Source organism: Dendrobium catenatum, unplaced genomic scaffold (assembly GCF_001605985.2).
Source record: "Dendrobium catenatum unplaced genomic scaffold, ASM160598v2 fragScaff_scaffold_124, whole genome shotgun sequence".
Classification (NCBI taxonomy): Eukaryota; Viridiplantae; Streptophyta; class Magnoliopsida; order Asparagales; family Orchidaceae; genus Dendrobium; species Dendrobium catenatum.
The window spans coordinates 319,586-337,489 of record NW_021318586.1 but is presented as its reverse complement, the minus strand read 5'-3'; the positions used below and the strand labels follow the sequence as shown (position 1 = coordinate 337,489).

Genomic DNA, 17,904 nt, shown 5'->3' with positions numbered 1-17,904 from the left:
TATAAAGGCCCCTTCTCTTGTATTTGGGATGATGGTTAATCTGATATGAAAATTTTGTGTTTTCCACAGTTGTGTTCTTCTTGAGGGAGGACGAGAGTGAGATTTCTATGAGAGAAATTGAGAGTTGTCACCAGCCGCAGGATGGGTTTGGGCTCGTGATTTGAAGTCCCTTGGAGAAGGGCAAACGAATCACCCGTCAGTCTTCGGAAGAGTCCAAGGCTCGCGGTTTCTATCTTTTTTATTTTTTATCTTTCGTTTCTATCTTTGTTTTTCTTTGGTTCCTTCTTGTTGCATCATCCTCTACCTACGTCCCCCATCGTCGTCTCCTTTTCCATCATAAGGCGCCGGCCACCTCACCCGAAAATCTTCTAACTGCCGGCCTCCCTCCATGGGATTTGAAATTTGAAATTTCAAATCTCCCCATGTGACATAATTGACTTTCCTAAATTAAATCCTTAATTTTAGGCAATCTCCTTAATTGTAATCCAATCTCAATTTGAAATTCAAATTAAGTTTAATTGATTGCCTTGCTTTAGGAAACTTCCCTCATATTTGAAACCTGAGAATTCCGGTCATATTTAATAATTAAATCTGCTTTAATTTGTGGGCCCCATTTTATTCATTACCAAGCCCCTTTCTCTCTCCTTATGGTCGGCCACCTCACCCCCATTGTCTCTCTCTCTAATTGCCACCTCATCACCCGTTAATTACTTCACAAATACCTCCCCTCTCAACGTCAGTTCAGCTTTTATTCCAAATTTGAAAATCTGAGAGAGGAAATGAAGATTTCCTCTCAGATTTCCCTCCCATTCTTCACCTAACAGTTTAGGATTTTAATTTCATTTCCTAATTTACCTCCCAGCTCACCACTTCCCTAGCTGTTTCGAATTTCATTAATTCCTACAGGAATTAATTGGAAAATCTCCACCGTTTATCAATCCCGTGAGCTGTCTCCCGTCACCACCCCTCCCCCCTTGCCTACCTGCTTGAGAAGACCTCACTAGGCCAGAGCTTGTGAAGGAAATCACACTCAGCCTTCTACTCCTATTCACGGCTAAACTCCTATTATCCCTTCCAACCCATCCTCCCTACCTTGAGAGCTCATTTTCTTCTCAGATTTTGAGAAGAAAACCTGAACTATTTCAGGTTTACTGAGAGTTATTCTCAGAATTTTGAAAGCATCATCAAGTGAATTCCAGATTTCATTGATCTCTTTGGGGAGAATTGGGATTTGAACATACTGCTGGCTGAATTTCTCCTAAGATTAAATTCTCCTATCCTGTTCTACATCAGTTGCACCATTCATCCAGATAGTACCAAAATGTTTAAATATTTGAAATTCATTTTCTGGTGGCCAGGTGTGAAGAAAGATAATGCTGAATATATAGCTAAGTGTGAGACATATAAAATTGTGAAAGCTGATTATCAACGATCTAGTGGACTATACCTATTCCTGAGTGGAAGTGAGAATATATTACGATGGATCTTGTTATGGGATTTCCATATTCAAACATGGACATGATAATATTTGAGTGATTATTGAAAATTTTCTATAAAAAGAAAAAAAGGTGGCTCTTGATGATAGAAACTCTTCTTCGAACTCCTCCTGTCAGATCTCCTTACCTTAGATTTGGCCAAGAGAATTATGGTCAAATCTTAGTATGATTAGCAATCGGAACCACTGGTATAGTTTTGGATTGTATCTCCATGATCTTCCTCATCATCTCCTTCAACCTTGCAATTCGGCTCTCCATTCGATTCTCCATAGCTAGAAACCTTTCTTCAATGGCTGAAAACTTCTCGTTCATCCGGGATTTAATTTACTCCGCTTTGCCTTTCAATGCATTTGATGCCATCTCTCCGAAACCTCTCTCTGATATCAGTTTGATGCGTTTTGGAAGGTAAAATAGCAAGTGGATAGGAAGAAATTTGCAAGAATCAAATATTAGGACTGATTTTTGGACTATCTCTTCAACAATAATGAAAAATATAAGTGATCTACTATTTGAGAGGTAGATCAGGTCTCCCACAAATCCTAGATGTCGCTAGAAAACTCACAACAAACCCTAGCATAAACTTTAGCAAGACATAAGCTCCAAATCCCAAACCAAACTCCCCTTTAAATAGCCCTAGCACACAATACACACAATTAAAACCTTCCTAAACAACACAAACACAATTAAAATACCTTCCTAAACAATTAAACCATTCATAAACAACATAAACACAATTAAGAAACCTTCATAAACAATTAAACCCTTCATAAACATTATAAATACAATTATGAAACCTTCATAAACAAGTTTCCCTTGATTAGGAACCTTCCTAAACAGCTCATCCTTGATTAGAAACCTTTATAAATAATTACCCCTATATTAAGAACTTTCCTAAACAGCCCCCTTGATTAGGAACCTTTTTAAGCATCTCCCTCTGATTATGAATCTTCCTAAACATCTCCCTCTACTTGGCTGTGGGCTCCCCTGACATTTCAAGTTCTTCCCTTGTTATTAGAACAAAAATTTTGGTAGATGCTGCTGCCCAAAATTTTTTTGTGTTTTACATGATTAGAGGAGTCTATGTTATTTTCTATATACATTTCTTGAGCATTTTGAATTCTCTGTTATGGTTATTTCTTAATTGTACAAGATTTTTTGAGGAAATAATATAAATATGAAAAAATTGCATCAAACTCATGCAAAAATACATCTGGAGTGCAAGATATTTACCAAAAAGCCGCAAGTCATTTTGTAAAAATTACGATACTTTTATATAAAAGTACAAGAAAACGCTCATTATTTTTTGTGTCATTAGATTTATTTTTAACGTCAATGCAAAATTTAACTTTCATGTCGTTTTTATGAAATATCTTCTTGTTTTGAGTAAATGTCTCCTGACATATTTTTGTGTTAGCAACTCAACAAAATTTTTCCAATAAATGTTGATATTCTGTTTGCTTATTGCTTTCCTATTAATTTTCTTTCTGATTTTTGTACAATAAATACTGATCTTTTTTGTTTTTTCAGGCTAGGCAACAAAAGGTTGGAGAGAAACCACTGCTTTCAGTTTCGACATTTGTTCTGGTAAAGGTTTCTTTACAGTTTCCGTTAACTGTGAGAGTTTTTGAATGATTTTGGTTTCAATATGATAGATTGGCTGTTTGAACTATGATCTTATAGTCATGTTATTGTTGTTGTTTTGCTGACCTGAATGCTATTCGAATGATCATTTGCATTTTCACTTCCAAGTAAATGTCCTACAAACTCATGCCATTATTTTGGGGACCTGCGATCTGTCATGTCAATTTCCATGGTTGGAACTTTTGACTGTAGATTGTTGTTAAATGCATGCTGTTGATATTTAAAAATTTTCCAGCTTGTTTTTACAACGTTGGAAAAATTGTGGGCTCCCTGGCCGTTTATTAATTACTCTCTAAATGGTGCCGTATCGGACGTCAACAAAATCATAATGAAATGAGTTGAATAATAGAGGTACAACACTAATATTGAAGTTGCTCATGGACAATGAAATGAAATTGAGGAACAAGAATAATAAATAATTGAAAACAATATGGGAACTTGCTATTATACCATACGTAACCTGTTATCATTTGATTAACAGATAAGAAACGATCTTAAAAGCAGCTATTTTTTCTTAAAATAATCAATTATAAATCAAATGAGCAGAATATTAGACGTATAAAATGGTAGCTTTGAAATCAATGAATGCGATAAAATATCTCATGAGGATAATGGAAACATCAATAATGTGGAGCTAAACTGTTGTGTTGAAGGTTAAAAGTTTAGAAAATATTTCATTGAACTAAATTTAACACTAAATTCAGCCTTAATTAGGCATGTAGCGTTAGTAATGAAAGTAGATGGATTAAAACTTACAAATTTAAAAGTTGTTCAAATATTTTTAGCATACTTAAAATTAAAGTCATAAGTAATTTTTATTAGGGTTGGCATGAAAGAATTTGAAAAGCCTACATATCATAGGTTTCTTATTTCTGCTAATTGCTATAGTGTCTGGGACTGCCTCCTATTGGTGCCTTTGGCTTGTCCTATCGTGGCATCTTGTTTTTCCTTTTGTGGAAGAGTTTGTTTGAAAAATTTTAAGCCGATGGTTTATTCCTACAACTTGTGTTGGGAGATTTGGAGCTTTCAAATTTTTACTAGAGCTTGGAGGATTCTTAGAGGTTTTTTATTTTGAGTCTTTTGTAGGCTATAAATATGACACTTGAAGTCTTGAAGTATGTAAAAAAGATAAGAGTAGTTGGTATTGAAATAAAATTCTAGATTTTCTCAATTCTTTAGTATGTGCTAGTTGGATGTCTATTCAAGTGCTTCACAAGTGTTTTTAACTACTTCCATGGGCAATTCTTCTTGTTCTAACATGACGCCTGGATCGTACTTGTGGGTGATTTCTATTCTTGTTCTTATTTTTAATTTATATACTGGCTAGATTGCATGCATGATTAAATTTTGTCAGGCGATGCATGCTTTATTCATTTTTGTAGTGTGAAACTCAATTATTGATGAAAGTTTTTATTTCTTTCCTTTTTTGCTATTCTAATTTTAATTTTTAATAGACTTTAAATTATTATTAAGGTTGAAAGAAGTACAGCTGTTATTTTTTTAAAGTAAAAGTGATTGATTTTTGTTGAAGTTATTAATGGGTGTCTAAAGGTGTGATTTTATTGTGTATCGCATCTTAAGTTGCATTATAATCTTAGATCTTAACCATCTTACCGTCTTACATCATTGTACCGCTCATTTTACATCTTCAAAATACCAAACTTTAATTTTCTTTTAATATGATAATTCATTAATTTATCCTTGCTTATTAACAAATTTGTATTAAAATTTTTTTTTTATTGTTTAACACTTTGATCCTTGATCATCGCTGATCAAATTGTGGTTCCATAAAATATATCCATAAGTCTCCATGATATTCGTTTAACTTTTCATTTTAAACACTCAGCTTTTGCTCTAAAAGTTATATCCTTATTTGTATCTATTTTCTTTTATATAATAAATCAAATATATTTAAACCTATCACATCCATACCTCATGTTGTCTTCTAATAATATTGATCGGCCATTGTTAATATCATATCACTAAATTGCATATCATATATTTGATTTTTCTCTACTAATTCTATGTTCTTTATCTTCTAAATATTTTTTTTATTATTTTAACTTTTATATATATTGGTATATAATCTGCAAAAAAGCACCAAAAGATTTCTAATATCTTTTGTAAACATCTACATAACTAATATAAAAATATGTGAAACCACAAATTATGCATGATTTAATCCTTCTATAATTGAAAGTTTATTGGTTGCCATGCCACAACTAATACTAATTAGTGCTTGATTAGATATATGTTTAGTATTTTCAACATGTCTTTGCCAAACATTTTTATATTTTATTGTGTATCAAATCAATTCTCATGGTACTCGGTATGTACCATGTCAACATTAATTAAAATTATATAAAGATCATGTTTATGCTTTTATATTTTTTATTAATTTTTTTAATACAATAATAACTTTTACTGTGGATCTTATTGGCATGAAATCGAATTAATTTCACAAAACTAACATAACTGAAAGCTCAATTCGAATTTCAGTTTGGAGTGAGCTTACAACTTATTTATTTTTCATTCCGGGACATTATTGGCTGTTTGAGCCCACTGAACTACGTTCTTAAGATAAGATAGAATTTCCCATTTTTTGAACCTGCTGTGCGAATATTTTGGATTACTCAAATGCTATATTTCTGTTTCAACTAATCTTACATCTTTCCTTTGGTGTTCCTTGACAGGCAGCTCGTAATAACATTCTTCTCGCCATTCCAGCTCTTCTGTATGCCATCAATAACTACTTAAAGTTCATTATGCAGGTATATGGTTTATTTGTTTTTTTGCATGTTTCATTGCTGCTTGATTCTTGAGAATTTGTGAAAATGGAGCAAATTCATGATTCCTTGGGTAGTCTTGTTGTTTTGTTCATTTATTATGTAATCTTTGGGTTTGCACCAGAAGCTTTTCTTTTCTTGTTTTAAAATTTTTATTTCTTTTATATTATTACTGATCAGTAGAACTTGCTTTTGCAGTTATACTTTAATCCTGCAACTGTTAAAATGTTGAGTAACCTCAAGGTACTATTCTGTGCGATAGACTCAATCAATTCTTGGTGCTTTTTTGGTATTATATATTTTGAGAAGTAATAATTATCTTTTATATATGATGTGTATGCCAGCATTCAGTCAATTAATGTTTCAAGTAAATAAGAAAACAATTTATGTTCTAGAATTTGGGAACCATTTGAGCATCTAGGAGGTATGGCATCGCAATGTGCTTTCTGTTTAGTGCAGAAGTTGCTTCTTGTTTTTGTCAGCTTCTTTGAGATCTTTCCATGAATGAGCCGGGTTGTAACACCCCACAATATCTCTTAACAATACTATAGAGCATTACTCAAATAAACATAACATTTTTCATATGATACATTTTCTTTAGTTACAAATGTTCATCAGTTCATTACATCTAATATAAAAATGGAAGCTTCTAAAATTCCAATTACATCCAACAAAATATTTATTGAGTCACTAATACAAATTCAAATATTAGATCATTAAACAGTCTACCTACCTCATATGTAGACTCATAACACAGAGACAAACATTAACATATAAAATTGAAATACTTGCAACTTAGTCAACCTCTACATTTTCTTTTCCTTTTCCCGTAACAACAACTAATAAGAAATATACTGGTGAGCTATGAGGCTCAATAAGTTATACAACTTAAATAAATATTAAAATGCAATGTTATAATAAATGACAACATAGAAATCATCATTTAATCAACTTACCATTATTTGTACAACATCATAAAATCATTTTGGACTTTATCCTTTATTTCAGTTGAAGAAGATACTGAATATTGATTTTTGTCTTTTAAAAGATTTGATTATACTTTCATAAACCTATTCAATGGAGGCCAGGTAAACATGACATTATTATCATTGAACTATATAGAGGTCCCTTTTATCTTCTTTAGGGGTCCTTTTTGCTTCACCTGCTATGCAAATATCAAATTCTCTGGGGTCCCTTTTGCCCCATCTATAATACATGTTTCATATTGAGTCTTTTTTGCCCACCTGATAATATAGACATCATAACATAGAATAGCCAATCTTTACTACTTAAATATTCAATAACCCTCTTATATTGATAATGCATAACTGATTAATATGGTTATATACATTCTACCACTTATATAACCATACATCTTTGTATGTAGAAAATTTTGCATTACTTAAAGAATGAAACTTTTTTTAAACATATTATCAACTAAGAGAAGATTAAAACAATCAGACTTGTCACATATAAAACTTAAGTCGTTCATATTAATATGCAATGGTTTATACCTGAATACATGAATATATATTTCTATTTACTATTGGCATCTTTCCAAATCATTTCATTTCTCAACCAATGTAGATAACCTCATAAATATATCAAGAATAAATAGTTCTTGCACTTGTAAATTCAATTTACACACTTATCTTCCCTTGTGGAGGTGCAAAAAGATGTTTTTAATGCCAAAGTAGATAGGAAATGGAGTTGGGAAGCTTGGTAGTGAGGCCGGTAAGGTGATCATCCAGGGGATTTGATGGTGAGATTTGACATTGTGTCTATTGACTGAGCTTGAATAGTAAAGAATTGGACAATAGGGATGGGATATAATCGCCCAGAGCTAATGGAAACATATTGGCTTTATTGTAAGAGCTATATGGCAGCCATGATCGGAGAATTGCATGGTAAGATTGCGATAATTATGTAAGATAGAGCCTAAAATTTTTTACCATTGCATACCAAGAACAATATCAACAGCATGAATAGATAAGCCAAATAAATCTAAAATACCTTGATATTCTTGCCCGGTGATAGCAACTCGAGTGTTTAATTGTTTGTCATTGGAGATCGAAGTTTGGATGATGTTATCTTGAATAAAATTATAAGTGCTACCACAATCGATTAAAATATGAACATTCTGTTGGTTAATTGGCCTAGTCAACAAAAAAAAAAAAAAACCAGGGATTGAATTGGCCAGTTAAAGCATTGAGGCTGATTTCAGACAATAATTCTTGGTTATCAATGTCTATATGGGATGGAATCAACAAAATCTATTTCGTTGGTGTCTCGTAGTAAATAGAATTTTTTAGGACAATGATATTGTTGTCCAAATTTAGCATCACAATTAAAACTAAGTTCTCGTTATCTCTTAAATATTGAATTGAGCTAGGATAAGTTTCCTAATAGGAAGGGTAGGTGCTTTTGTAGGTGGAATTAGTGGTGGCAAGGTGCTGGAAGGTGGAGGTATGAATGCTGTTCGGGTTGTTCGTGGTATAATTTTGTTGGAGGAAAAAGGACGTGGTTTCCACCTTTGTGAAGAAGTGAAGAAAAGAAAATCTTGAAATCTAGTAATGGAACAACATTTGGATGATAAGAGCTATCAAATTTTAGCTCACCCAATTTAATAAGTTGAAAGAACCTAAATTGAAGTCTTCTCAATTGGTTAAAAGGTAGAAGTACTATGTAAGAAATAATCTTTTTATTCGAAGAGCAGCATCAAACTAAATAAGGTGCTATCAACAAAGCCAAAGTTTATGATTCCTTCAATAAATCCGTTGAACACAAAGCGATGATCAAAGGAATTTATCTTCTTCAACAAGCCCATCAAAATATATTGCAAAACACCAAAGAAGCTATCCCAAAGTTTACTCAAAGTCTAAAGTTGAACGGAGAGAATTCTATTGTTAAGTGGTTCGTAAATGCATGAAGTAGTGGTCCGAAGATTTTTTACCATTGACTTATCACTAGCCTTAGGGGTTAGGTCATCAACATACACCCCTTCAATAAGTCCGTAAAAGCAAAAAAAAAAAAAAACATGACAGAGAATATAAAGATTATCTGATAATTTAACGAAGACAAATAAGGTTAACTCTTTTTAAGTCCACCATTGAAAGCATAGCATGGAAGAAACTTCAAAAATCCAATTCTCAAAATCTAAATCAGCTTCATCATCAACAAGTCTGCTAGCATAAAGCATCAGACTATTGAAGATCTAAACTGGCTCAAAAAGCTGCTATAGCCAAACCAAAACAATTGCAAACTTGATATTTAATCAAGACTCAAACAATTTTTCTCATAGTATCAACTATTGAACTTCTGGGAATTTTTCGGGCCAAATTACAATAACAACAAAAATTATATTGCAATAAGTAGAGACATAAATAAACAATACTGTATATATACATGTGTAAAATGAATGCCTTTATCCCACTATGTGGGTAGTGGGAAAAGAGTATAAACTAAAAAAAAGAAATAAAAGTATATTAGACCAATCAAGCTTGTAGACCTTAGTGCTATAACACACTTCAGTGAAGGTTTGATGGTAAGCTTCGACAATTTGTAATTTCTCCATAGGTTGGTTCAATGCGGCCTTAGCATCTAGCATGACACGATAACATATCTGGTAGAGGGCCTATTCCCTCTTAATCACTCGCGCCCACTATCCTTGCTCTGCTTGAAGGTCCACTTTGAAGAAATCAAGTATTTGATCTCCTTCCAGAGGTTCTTTATTTTGGAGGAGAGGCTCTTGATTTCAATAATAAGATTAACAGATTTATGACAATGTCATCTCATAGCCTCAACACATTTTTCAAATTCATCGTGGGCCATATCAGCAGCTTTTTGGTAGAGCCTAACCCTCATATGAAGATCAAGTAATGAGATTCAGGATTGTTGGATGGAAAGTGACTTCAACCATTGAACAAGGAATTCAGCTTCACCGCATAATTCTTCCCAATTTCTTAAGTCCTTGTCTAAGCCAATTTGAACCAAAAGGTCCAGGGTGGCATTGGCATTGGTTGTGAAACGGTACAATTAGTTAGATGCTAGGTACAATCTTGAAATTAATTTACGGAGGAATGTCATTCTGTGGTCTTGCTGATCTCTATTCCTTAGATTTATAAAGGACGTGAGATGACAAAAAATTTTGAACTAGTAGTCCGTACCTTTTGACACTACCAAACAAGGAAAACAAAATAGTATTACTATTAAAAAAATTAAAATAACACTGATAAGGCAAATAGGACGAGAATTTGACTTTTAATAGGACGCAATAGAGAAAAAGGATTCATGTAGCCGGCCCCACGTAGTGGGATAAAGATTTGATGTTGTTATTGTTTTGTTGTTGTTGTTGTTGTTGTTGATAAGGCAAATAAAAGGAGACAAAGAAGTTATACTTGTGCTCAGCTCCTTAAAGTGTGTTAGAGATCTACCAACAAGAGGAGTCTCAAGCACTGGAAACAACTCAAAAGAGGTTGGAGTGTACTCTGATGCATTAGACCCCCAGTCGGTGATTCTTGTGCTATGGAGATCTTGCCTGACTAAAATGACTAGATGGGGTTTATGAGTAAGATCATCTCCATGAAGTAAGTTTCCCCTTTTGTAATGGGAGAAGGCATATGCATACTTGATGAGCCTATCTCGTAGTCATCAAAGGGCACGTACTTGGTGTGCACAGATATCCCTATAAGAATCAAAGACACATACTTCAAAGGCAGAAGCTGTTGCGGTTTGGACTTGTTGTCCAATTTGTGGAGGCATATAGAGGTTCCATGGGACGAGAGTGTACACAACGACATGCCGATGATGGAATTTTGGCATAGCACGGAGAAGGTTCCTTGTTTTGCACTCTAGAAGGAGAAAGCATAGTCCCTCAGGGGTGCATTGGTTGCCTTACTCGTCTATAACCAAATCAGAATGAAAGTATAAGACACAATATAATTTTGCATAAATGAATGAGAAAAAAAAAATGGAGTTGTACACTCATTATGTTCAGCCCAGGCTGAATTCCTTTGAGACTTCTAACCCTAAAGGACTTCTAGAGATTGTACACGGCGTTCATATATTTTGGCCCCATTCTCTATGAAAGGGGCATAATATAATCTCACATATGTGAGTCGAGTATAACTAACCCTTATGCGACTACCAGGCAGTGCTAGATGAAACCTAGAGCCAGTGTCAAGTTAGAGGAAGTGAACCAACAACATAACGACATACATGCATGTCTCTGAGGACACTGAGCTCAACTCATTAACATCTGTGATATTAGAAAATTAGGGCAAACTCTCACATGCTATCACTTATGAAAAGCTGAACCGTTTAGCAACCTTATTCGATTGGTATCCTTCCAAAGCCATTGATTGTTCCTAGAAGTATCATAGCCACTCGGGTCACACACTAATAAAATATTCAACAAATTGCAAAGATCAGCGTTTCGACCCTTCATGTGGATACATTCCATGGACATGGTACGTCTTAAAAGGACAAGGGTATCTATGAGGCTGTGTAGCCTCATTTTCTAGTTTTGAGAGCACTCGTTTTTGGATCATGGGAGTGATCAAGTTCTAATAACAAGTAACCAACACTTGGTGGGTGGGCTCAAAAGAGCTGATAATCATGTTGTGCCAAACTTTGGCAGTCAAAACAATGAGTGCATCTCGCTGGACAAGCTATTCTATAGGTAGCCTTCCCTCGACGGAAATAGGAGAGGGAAACTCATCTTACTAGAGTTCTTACAAAGTTATTGCGTCATTACCGACATTATTTTGTAAAGAGACAAAACTGGTAATGCATTCATGGGCTCTTCTTCTGGTCGATATTTGGATTTGCAATTTTGTTTGGGAGGAAAGCCTCATCAAATCCATTGTTTTACTGCACGACCCCTTCATGTTTGATACATCATATGCTCATGACTTGTTAGAAGAACTTGCGGAACCATCTACTAAGTGTAGGGTTTATGTCTCCTGCCCTTCTAGGTATGATAAAAGATCTATTTTTGATTGATTTTCTAGTTGCTTGGTTATGTATGCTCTCCTTGCAAATGAGGGCTCAATCTGGTATAACGCCCTACTGGCAATCAGCCTTCTGTCACATGATAAGTGGATTTCGTTGGCTACTTTGGTTCTTAATTAGATATGCAAGATATTCAGAATAATCTTGATAGCTTTTTTATTCAGTGCATATCACATAACTTCCCTGATATTACATCTATGGATGCTGTGCGGGTTCATAAATGAACGTAGTTCGAGCTTGATCCTTCTATGTGGATAGATAAGAGTCGACATGGCTCGAATTATCAAACAGGTATCCAGTTAGGGCGTTGACCGAAGAAATATCTTTTTCATACATTCATATAAGGCCTTCAAGACCTCCAACAAAAAAATTCTTTGATAAAACAGAAAATCCAACAACGAACTCGATCCTCTGTTGACAAATTTGCAAAGTCGACAAGCTTTAATTCTCAAATGGAAGTGACCTCAAAGTCATCCCGATGAGGGTCATGCTGAATGCAGATATTAACTGGAGGGGTTAATTTCAAATATTTCAAAATGCCCTCAAACTTCTATAAAATTCAAATATTTTCAAATGATTTCAAAGTCACCCCGATGATGGCCGTGTTGAATGCAGATCTTAACCGGAAGGGTTAATTTCAAATATTTTCAAATGTCACCTCAAATACCCACAAAAATAAAAAAAATCAAAATTCCAAAAATCCAAAAATGTTTAAAATTAAAATTCTACCCATCAAGCATTTAAAGCAAAATTCATCCACACTCCGCAACAGTTTACCGGGTGGACAAATTTAAATTTATTTTAGCTCACATAGAGTAATGTCTAGTTGAAAATATCACTAGGATCCATTCTCAAATAATCTCTTGCCAATAAGGATGTGGTACGTGTCCTCTAACCGGCGGTTTTGCTGCCAAATGGCACTGTAGGATAAATGGTTATGACCTGGGGCCCTCTGAATCGAGTAGTTTTGCTGTCAAATGGCAATATAAGATAACGGTTATGGCCATATCCAATACATTCTTTATTGGCATCAAATCCTTGAGATATGAATCATTAGGATATAATCGATAAAGTCCTTTGTTAGCTAAGGTGGATTCAAATTTGTCCCCTTAGATAATCATTTACCTCAGGTCTATCAGCTCCCCTTGGATGAAGCAACCAATGGCTGCTGACAAGGATCCTTCTGTCAGGTTGGGCCGACTATCTCCTATGATTAAGTAGACCAAGGACCACGATGGTCTGGGACGATGAAACTAATGAATCTTAATCGGGTCCATCATCCATTCCTCCACCATCTGCTTTAAGTGTAAGATGGTGAAATTTTCAATTTTAATATCAAACCTTCAAATTCCCAAACCCATGTTGTTACTATATGCCAGATACTTTGTATCTCTATGTATCTGATCGACGACTAGCCTTAATCGAAAGTTCTCTCTTGTTATCGGGAGGGGTAATTAACTATAGAGGCTTGCGCCTATAGGAAACCAGAACTCAGATCATAAAGTCCTTGCAAAATGAGGGCGAAATCTCTTGGTAGTGTCTTATTTACAAACCCATATGCCATCTCAAATTTTAGCCCCGAACTTAATTCTGTTAAAACTCCCTCGATGAAAAGCTACTGGGGAGGCCGGGGCTGAATTTTCGGAGCCCACAACAACTAACAAATATATTTTTATATGAAGTTATGAACATGTGTTATAACAATTATTTTAAAGTAGAGTGGTTAATTTTATTTCTTATTAACATGATATGATATGTCATATGAATAAGATATATGTAACATCAACCCGGTTAATGTGCAAGATTTATGTAACAGCAACCCGGTTAATGTGCATGAAAAATATGTTTTGCCATTATATGCTCCATTTTAAGATTTAAACATTTATGCTAAAAATATTAAGGCAATCATAACTACATATCATATGACATAACAACATAATTATAAAACTTTTATGATTGTTTAATTCAACCTAAAATACGGAAGACATGATTAAGAGCAAATATTCAAGTGATCTATAATAAGCATCAATGATAATGCCTCTAATAAATATAAGTTATCTACCTTATAGTGTGGCATGTAGTCTAACAGAACTGAGATCTAGGAGAATAACATCATATTTGGGCCAACTCAAAAGCTCTTAAGAAAGAAGATTCTAAATCAATTTTTAAAATTAAAATTTTTGATTAGACAAGTGATAAATGCAGTCACCTTATATGATTAGAAATTAATTTAACCACACTCTCAATCAACATTTAAATGAAGTCTAATTAATTTGAGAAAACCTAAAATTAAAATCTTATTATTAATGTGTTTGGATAAAATCTAAAGTTCTTTTATCTAAAATAAATATATGATGAAAACACCTAACATGCACATACCAATTCCTTATTTATTGTAAATGTTGGTATGATTAATCTTGATCACTATTAAACAAATTCTAACGGAACCCATCTCTTAGCCAATAATGATTGGAAGGAGAAATAATGACTAGGGGTATTAATAGATTACCCAAACTTACATCTCGACTCGGATTTGACTCAAAAAATTCAGGTTAGGTTGACTCGATTAATTTTCAGGTCGAATATTGTCACGACCCGACCCGACCCGGTAAGCTCGCATAGGCGAGGCAGGAACAAATGTCAGATGGTAAATTCAAAACATTTCAAGTAACATCTTTAAAGCATATCCAAATATAGAGAAAGCCACTAAAGATTCCAAGTAACTTTTTTTTTCTTCTTTCATTCAAAAGTCAACATGTACATAAAATTAATTACATAAATGGATGTCCAAAAGTCTAACTATCATATGATATCCTACGCATCCATATAATACAAAACATTAAAATACTAAAAAAAATGAATCTGTCACTCGTCGTCTCCCTACGACGGTAAGTATACCGTATACGACTATTTATCCGTCATTAATGATTAACAGGTTCTCCTGAAAATTTTTCATAATTTGGGTGAGCCATAACTCAGTAGGTAAGATATTATTCATATAAATTTAGAAGCAGGGTAAAGAGTACAACATGCATAACAATAACTTATAATTAAAAGAACAATAAACTTGTCATGATATATTAACTAGAGTGCACGTCTTTAAGTCATCTTATATTTTATCTTTCTTTGCATAAGCTTGAAACCTTTTACATTATATATTTTCATGATTCATTTGATTTTGTACTGATCAGGTACACTTTCAATTGGTCATTCCTTTATCATTTACTCTGAAGAGCCTTTACCATTTGCTCCGAAGAGCCCCTTTATCATTTGATACTCCGCATCAACATACATATTCAACTATTCTATTATTGACTATAAAAAAATGGATTTAAAAAAAAAATTATATTCTCCTATAAAGTAAGAGATAAAATCAACCCCCTTTTGAAAAGTCAGGAGGCAATTTTATCCCCTTTGCCAAATAAAATAATGAAACTTTGAAAACTCATGCTCATAAACCTAAGGGTCGAGCTAAAATCCATTAGTTCACAAGCCTAAGGGCCGAACTTCGAATTTTCTATGCTTATAAACCTAAGGGTTGAGCTAAACCCATGAAGTTCAACAAGCCTAAGGGCCGAACTTCAAATCTTTTATGCTCATAAACATAAGGGTTGAGCTAAACCCACGAAATTCAACAAGCCTAAGGGCCGAACTTCGAATCTTCTATGCTCATAAACTTAAGGATCGAGTTAAAATCCATTGGTTCAATAAACCTAAGGGTCGAACCTTCAAAATCTTCTATGCTGATAAACCTAGGGGTCGAGCTAAATCCCTGAAGTTCAACAAGCCTAATGGTAGAACTTTAAAATCTCCTATGCTCATAAACCTAAGAGTCAAGCTAAATCCATAAGATTCAATAAGCCTAAGAGCCGAACTTTGAAATCTCTTATGCTCATAAACCTAAAGGTTGAGCTAAATCCACAAAGTTCAACAAGCCTAAGGGCCAAACCTCTAAATTTTTTTTGCTCACAAGCCTAAGGGTTGAGCTAAAATACATGTTCAACAAACCTAATGATTGAATCTCTATAAATCGTATCTGCTCATAAACCTAAAGAGAATATTGGAAGAATGAGACACGCTCAGATATACTGCAACGAATCTATTGTGTGAAAGTCACACAACATATTCGTTGGGAGGTAATTTGTTGACTATAAAAAAACGAATTTAAATTTTTTTTTTCTGAAACAATCGACTGCCTCCGCCGGCCCACCTTGCCAAAACGACGCTTTGCTTCACACAATAACTTCCCTCACGACATAAAAACCCACATGAATCCATTTGCTCAGATGATTTGCAAAAACTTACGCTCATTCGTTCGACTTGCTTCATAGAGGGATCTAGGGTTTGCCCTACACCTTCTGTCTTCGTCGTTGCTGTTCGGTCTCTTTGCTTCGCAGGAGGCAAAGAGATTGCAGGCGCTGCTCCTTCGACTCCATCGTTGCGATTCAATTTCATTGTTTCGCATGAAGGTGTCTAGGGTTCACCTTTCATCTACTCTGTTCGTCGTTGCTGTTCATTTTCGTTGTTTGAGTACATTGTTTCCACGGCTCCTTCGTGCCGTTCGGCTTCATTCCTTCGTAGGCGGTGTAGAAATTGCGAGCATCGCTGTTGACCTTCATGTAAAAACCAAAAAGCATTGCATACATACCTTACCCGTCGGATCCACGATTTTTGCGAAAAATCCTGTCGAAATCTCGCAAAATACCTGTAGCTCGGCGCCGCTTGATGTCTCGATCGGAAATCCTGCAGGAATCCCGTGAACCTGCCTCGATTTCGCTCCTTTTTGCTTCGTTAAATAGGAGCCGAAACCTCTTCTTCCATTCGCTCTTCCCACACTCGACTCCACACGACCTCCTCTCCCACAGCAGCTGCCTCCGATCTCACTACCCTAGTCCGACGCCGCACCTCCCGATCACGATCTCAGAGAGAGAGAGAGAGAGGAATAGAAATCCCTACCTCCTTCATAAGCTCCGGCCGATTCCGTCTCCCTCCTTCCTGTTCCGATCGGAAGTTATGACATTTTGAGCGTTTCGCGGAAACAACACGGGAGCTCACTGTGTGAAGTTAGATCTCTCCCTTTCACACGCGGCTCTGGCCAAATCTCGTAAATTCCCCAAACCGAGAGGGGGAGGGGAGATTTCATTTTATAATAATTATTTAATATACTTAATTATAATTAAGTTAGGCTTAATTATAATTAATTATGTTAATGTTTAATTAATTATAGTTAATTATTATTAGTAATAGTTAATTATAGTTAATTAGAATTATTATAATTAAATATTTTAATTATATTTAATTAATAATAATAGTAATTAGTTTTAATTAAAATAAATTATAATTAATTTATAATTATTATAGTTAATTATTTTTAGTAATAATTAACTATAAAATATTAAAAATTAATTATAATTAGCTATTTTAATTTAAATTAATTATTATTAGTTATAATTAGATATGATTAATTGTTGTAATTATAATTAATTATTTTTAGATTATAATTAATTATCACTAATTATAATTAAACATAATTAATTTATAATTAATCATGAGTTAAATATATTTAATTATATGTTAATTTTAACATAGAATTAATTATAAATAATTTATAATTAATTAAAAACCTCTTTCTCCCTCGATCCGAGCCGACGGCCGCCAAGGTATAACTCCTAGACCCTAAACCTTTGAAAACTCATTTCCCGATGCTTGCAACGCGGCGAACGACCACCTATGCACGCTTTTCTCTAGCGTGGTAGGAGAAAATTCCTTGCGATGCTTGCGACGGGATGGGTAATCAAAACTCCATTTTCTGCGGACCGGAAAATCAACTTATGCACGCTTTTGTCTAGCGTGGTGAGAAGGGAACCTGGTGCGATGCCTACGGCGAGGTGGGGTCAAATATAAAATTACTTATTTTGAACTGGTGCCCGAAAATCCATGCACACCTTTCTCTGGCGTGGTGGGGAATA

General features: G+C 34.4%; 1 protein-coding gene across 7 annotated transcripts in view; it reads left to right on the top strand.

Annotated features, from left to right (window-relative positions):
• The window catches only part of LOC110098593 (CMP-sialic acid transporter 4), a 60,265-nt gene that overhangs the window by 19,463 nt on the left and 22,898 nt on the right, over window positions 1–17,904 (top strand). For all 7 annotated transcript variants that reach the window (XM_028698422.1, XM_028698418.1, XM_028698424.1 and 4 more), the window contains 3 exons: window positions 3,024–3,080; window positions 5,831–5,908; window positions 6,122–6,166. In XM_028698422.1, coding sequence (XP_028554255.1) covers window positions 3,024–3,080; window positions 5,831–5,908; window positions 6,122–6,166 — 180 coding nt within the window. The remainder of the gene's footprint in view (window positions 1–3,023; window positions 3,081–5,830; window positions 5,909–6,121; window positions 6,167–17,904) is intronic.